This window comes from Melanaphis sacchari, unplaced genomic scaffold (assembly GCF_002803265.2).
Source record: "Melanaphis sacchari strain LSU unplaced genomic scaffold, SCAv2.0 Contig25_pilon_pilon, whole genome shotgun sequence".
NCBI lineage: Eukaryota > Metazoa > Arthropoda > Insecta > Hemiptera > Aphididae > Melanaphis > Melanaphis sacchari.
The window spans coordinates 1,517,157-1,522,958 of record NW_020271133.1 but is presented as its reverse complement, the minus strand read 5'-3'; the positions used below and the strand labels follow the sequence as shown (position 1 = coordinate 1,522,958).

General features: G+C 50.4%; 1 protein-coding gene across 2 annotated transcripts; it reads left to right on the top strand.

The window, feature by feature from the left end:
• Positions 1 to 5,486, top strand: LOC112595158 (RNA polymerase II degradation factor 1-like). Of its 2 annotated transcripts, XM_025340259.1 has the most exons (4): positions 1 to 348; positions 417 to 625; positions 1,025 to 1,357; positions 3,377 to 5,486. In XM_025340259.1, the coding sequence occupies exons 2-4, from the start codon at positions 443 to 445 to the stop codon at positions 5,171 to 5,173; spliced, it is 2,313 nt and encodes a 770-aa protein (XP_025196044.1). In that variant the 5' UTR covers positions 1 to 348; positions 417 to 442; the 3' UTR covers positions 5,174 to 5,486. The 2 variants fall into 2 exon arrangements, with proteins under 2 accessions (XP_025196044.1, XP_025196045.1); XM_025340260.1 differs by having other exon boundaries at positions 1 to 625.
• Positions 5,487 to 5,802: the final 316 nt, after the last annotated feature.

Sequence of the window (5,802 nt, the reverse complement as noted above, 5' to 3'; positions counted from 1 at the left end):
ATTATTCTGTGCGCTCGTCTACTACTATACCACCACTACGGTGTTTATACTCGTTTCGTGTTCCGTGTTCACGCACGTACACAAAGTCTGCAAACCCTTGGCGTGAGAATCGTAGGTACGACGTCGTACAGTGCTTGTTTCCGATCAGCCACTTTCGGTCGCAGCAGCCGCGCACAGTGCTCTCTGGAACGTCGAAAACCACTGCGACTACTGCTGCTACGACGACAACACACACGAAAAACAATATTCCCAACTCTCCCACGACGCTTTGCTCGTAGTACCGCGGACACCACCGTCGCTACGACGATTTGCTTCTTATTTTTTTTTTTTTGGATTTCGTCCTGTAACGTAATGACTTTTATCTGTCTTTTGTAATATTGTGACCATATCGACTTGGAAACATTTTGCGTTTATAGCAATTTATCGTGCTCGCTGAATCCCGATGAATGGCATCGGTGAAGACGGAGAACAGTCAACGGTATCCATCGAGACGGGATTTTTCAGGGTGATCTTTACGACTGTAAAATCGAACGAGATTGTACAACCACCTCATCGCGAAATGACATCTGGTTCGATGAGTGCGGGCCACTACGGTGGAGCCGACGTCGATTCGACAATGACGAAGGTGAGTACCTAGGTGACGACTGCGACACCGACTCTGGCGCGTAATCGCTATAGTAAGTTTTTAATTATGTTGCGACCAGAAATAATTGTTGGATCACATCACACTGAAGTAAATCCAAGAGTATTGGACTTATTAGATCGCGCGGTGGTTTTATATTTTTTAATCATTCAATCTGTAAAATAATTGTATGCCTACAGTATATGATCATATGTGCGCTAAATTTTAACTATGGTATTATCTCATGGCACGGATCGAGTGATTAATGGAATCTTAAAAAAAAAAAACTCTTGTATTTAAATCGCGTTAAATTTCTGTTTAAAAACGCTTACGGAGAGATAATCTCTAGACATTGATTATTTTTGTGGACGACAATAAACGCGTTTGCGTATTGCATTTCAGAAGAAAATCAGTGGCAGTTACCACCTTCACAGGTGCGTTCCAACGCTACTGCAAGTGACTGCTGCAGTGGCAGCGATACTGTTAGTGAGCTGCAACTGTGCGGCGAACGCTGAACCCGTGGCTCCCGTCCAAGTGGCCGCCGCCGTGGCCACGGCCACCGGAACCGAAGGAGTTCCGGCGCGACCGGTGGAAAAACCTGCTACCGACGCCGTTGATCCGTCAACCGTAGTGACGGCGTTCTCACAGCCGCAAGAGTCGGCCACCGAATCGGTGGACTCGCAATCTTCCGGGACCCCCCAGGCGGCGGTGACGGAAAACGACGGCCAAAACAAGGTGAGTCTGACTGCAGGACGCAACCGCGGCTCCTGCAGTGCCGGCGCGGTGAACTGGATAACCGGCTCTTAAACCGCGGGTTGTCTGTGGGCAAATGGGCAATGGCCGACGGGCGATTATGATTTAGCATTTATGGTGCGCAACAGGTATAAAATAAAACATGACAGTCCGGGTTTTGGTCGGACGGACGGGTGCAGCAGGTGCCGGGCGGGTTGAATATTAGACTATAACCGCAGAAAGAACTCTTGGTCCGCTCAGACCGCGACGACCGCGGCGCGTCCTCTCGCGGTAGTGCAGCCGTCTCGGATTCCCCACAAAACGGGGCTACGACGAGGCTTACCCGTGCCCACCCGGAGCGCGGACGGGGATCGATTTCCGCGAGCGCCGATTTCGGGTTCCCATCGCGCGCGGTGCTCTCTCCGCGACGTGAAAGAAACGGGCGCGTTTCAAACTCGTTCGCGTATACAATCCTTGTGTATGTATATGTATATAGGTACGTACGGACCGCGGCCCCGAAAAGAAAGTGAGAGTCACTTTTGTCCGTAGTAAGTACCTACTAATAACACTATATACCTACACATATATATACACTTCACTTGTACTACGACTGCCTACCCGACGCGGCGACTACCTGTATAATATTATACTGATTAGAAAACTACCTGCAGCGCTAAACGCACGGGCCGTATATCATAGTATTATTATATATACGTCCGAGTCGTACACGCAACACGTGTATCGTCGCGTGGAGTGTGTGTGTTTGTGTGTTTGCTCGACACCAAACCGGTCTTACCTTTACGTCAACACAAACACACACACACACACACCAAGGCCGCCCCATGTGTTCCGGCTACGCTTCCGGCGAGATAATAATAACACACAAATCGCCCTCGAGCAAGTTCGTTATGTCCGTCGTACGAGCGTACGTATACATATAGAGAGGTGTAAGTACCGCCGAGTAGACGTCGTTTACGCTCGTTATATACGTACGTATACCGCGTAATGCATGTGACTGCGTGCAAAGAATCGCGTCCGAGACCTCCGACTGGTTTTCATATTATATTATGTTTTTTAGTGTGTGAGTGAGCGTGTGTGCGTACACTTTGCGGCGACCGCCGGCACCGTCGTCGTCGTGTACATATTATAGAAAGCGCGAGTGAAAACACACCGCGGACGCGAAAATACGATCGCGCAAAAGTTGTTTTTGCTCGCGTATGTGTGTGTGTGTATTTTTGTATGTTTGTGTGTGTGTGAGTATGCAATCGCGGAGAGATTTCTACAAACGAGCGGTGGATTTACTCAGCTCCGATATAGATATATCCGGTACCGTCGCGCTTTAAGTGTATACAAGGCACTATATATTTATCTATATATATTATATACGTTATTACATATCCTTATACGTACGCGACGACTCGAGTTGATAGTATTTATTTTTTATTCCGCCTTTCTCGTCCGTGAACCGCAGAGTGTAAACCACTGTATAATAATAACATTATTATTATACCAGTCTGTTGACAGACCGATGCTATACTCTTTAAAGGCTGCTGCAGCAGCAGCTCAATAACGACTCGCGCACGCTAGTAAACATTTCCACTGTTTCTGATTGGTTTTATTGGTTTTAAACGTCTCTTGACTTCCGTAATATGTACGATACGCGCGAGTGCTCGGCCCCGGGCGCGAAGGAGTAAACGGCTCGGATGCTCTCGGCGCGCCCGCGGTTACAATTTATGGTCGATTACTCCTTATATACACATTATATACATTACTAGTCATTAATAGTGCAGTAATGAAGTTTTCGTTTGTGAAATCCGCTATCGAAAAAAAAGATCCAAAACAAATCGGCGGTTTCGCTATTCCTATAGGTTTCATCGCGATCGCGCCACATCGTGGTCGATAGACGATAACGCAAGTGCGAGCACCTGCGTACGTAGTACATTTTCGTACATAATATTATGATAATACGTCTTAAAGAAATTAGAACGCGTTAGGTAACTTTTATATTCTCTATCGTTACAGCTGCAGCCGATCAACGACAATAATTATGTCCAACAAGACGATAAACATCGACAACAGCAACAGCAACTGCTGTTGGCCCCGTTGCTGATGCCCTCGGCGCAATTGTCCGCAGTGTGGTCTTCCCAGCCGTCAACGCAGCAGCCGCTGGCCGTTGACAGTATTTCGGTGATACCTTCGCTTTCGTCTCTCGTCGGACGAGAACGTACCGTGGTCGAAATCGTGCCCGTCCCCAGCGCGTCGGAACAACACCTCGTCGACTCGCCCTTGGGTCAGCCTCAACCGGAGTACAAGTACATCGGAAGTCTGCAACCGGAATCGGAGCTACAACAGCCCGAACGGGAGCCGCAACAGCCCGAACGGGAGCCGCAACAGCCCGAACAGGAGCAACGACAACCCGAACCGAACGAGCAACAATCTGCAGCGTCGTCCGAACTCGGCTCGGAACAGCTACAGCAGACGTCGTCGGCGCCACAGGCACAACAGCAATTGCAGACGGCGGCCTCGGCTCCTGCCCCCGCCCCCTCCGATCAACAATTTCAACTTTCGTACTTGTACAACAATAATGTCTTCGGTGTGAAAAACAACGAAGATGACGATCAGCTGCAACAGCAATATTCGTATCACTATTACTACCAACAGAACCTTGCGCAGCAGCAACAACAACAGCAGCAGCAGCAGCAGCAGCAGCAACAGCAACAACAACAACAACAACAACAACAACAACAACAACAACAACAACAACAACAGCAACAGCAACTGCAACTACAACTACAGCAGCAGCAACAGCAGCTCAACAGCAACTTGCCGGCCGTGTACTCGCCGCCGCCAGTGCAATACGGCGGCGGTCAGTTGTTCTACCACAGCAATTTCGGGGGCTTCGGCAGGTATCCGCTGCAACAACAGCAAAACTTCTATTACCGCGGCAGGGACGGCGGTAGACCGACTTCGCGGCGCAACAGCAGGGCGCAGTCGCAGTCCTCGTCGTACGGCGACAACGTCAACGGCGGCGGCGGAAGTAATTTCTACGCTCACTACCAGCCGCAGCACCAACAACAAAAACTGCAACCGTCACCGGATCACGGCGGCGAAAGCGCGGACAACGTGATCGGCATCAAATACGACCAAGACCAGACGGCCGGCGCCGCGGGCAAGCAGCACCAACCGGTGCCGCCGTTCCGGCCCAGCCATCCGGTGTGGGCGTCGCAATATCCGGTGCCGTGGACGTACTACGTCAAGTCGTCGATGGTGCAACCCGGACGGCCGGCGCCGTCTCACACGCCGCAGCACGGCCACTACGGCGGCGGCCGGAAGTCGCGGTACGTGCTGCAGCAGCAGTCGGCCGGCGGCGCGGTGTCCAACAGGGTCGGCGGCGGCAACGGGTATCCGCCGGCCAAGCCGCCGCGCACCAAGGTCGTTTACATCGAGTACGGCGGCTTCAAGCCGAAAATGGTGCCATCCGTGCAGATCACGGCCACCGAGGACTACAGCGGCAACCGCCGTCAGCTGACGGTCGTCGACGGCGGCAGCGACGGTCCTCCCGTGGCCTCGGCCACGCCGGCCGCAGCGGACGCCACCACTGCAGCTGTCTCCGGGACCGCTGCCGCCGCCACGGCGACGACGACGACGACGACGACGGCCGCGTCGGCGGCTGTAGCTTCGACGGTGACGACGATGACGACCACGACCACGACTGCGGCCACCATACCGAACGCGACTACGGCCGCGTCGATACCGCGACAACCGCAACAACAACCGACCGCCGCCGCCGCCGCCGGTGTCGTCGTGGTAGTCGTTTGAACCGACCCGACGGCGAGGTTTTAATTTATATAAGTCGTTTTTTTCTTTCTATTTTTTTGTACATATAAATCGATCAAGACGCAACTGCAACAGCTCTTATTTATAATGCCCTCCGCTGCGACAGTGTTTAATTTATTCATTATTTATATAGACGTCACGACATGCAATTGTGCGGTAGAAAAACGCATCTTTCGCCGGTTATTATAGCTTATAATATTATATTTTATAGTATTCTACTACGATATATACTTGTTGGTATACAGTGTTATTACGTTGTGTATTGTTTTTAAATAAATATTAGTAATGATATGTATTATTATTCGAATCGCGTGACATAATCATTATGATATAATATATATTTTATAACGGTGGGTAAAACAGCGTGGCACACTATATCGACGTGTATGAAAACGATCGAATACGCCTGCTGCTGTTCAAACGCTTATAATGTTGTACCTCTGTATTTGTATGGTGGCGTTTTTATAAGCACGACGTTTTCGGGACTATTTCTAAAAGTCCTTATCACTACTCATCGCACCGTGTGCGATTGACCTACTACGCTGACAATAATATCACGTCCAGCGTGAGATGAAGCGATCAACTCCGTCCTAGATGGTTAAATGGTTAAA

Coding starts and splice junctions, on each gene's coding strand:
- LOC112595158 (XM_025340259.1), top strand. CDS start 443: ATGAATGGCATCGGTGAAGACGGAGAACAGTCAACGGTATCCATCGAG. Junction 626..1,024: donor TCGATTCGACAATGACGAAG/GTGAGTACCTAG, acceptor ATTGCATTTCAG/AAGAAAATCAGTGGCAGTTA. Junction 1,358..3,376: donor AAAACGACGGCCAAAACAAG/GTGAGTCTGACT, acceptor CTATCGTTACAG/CTGCAGCCGATCAACGACAA.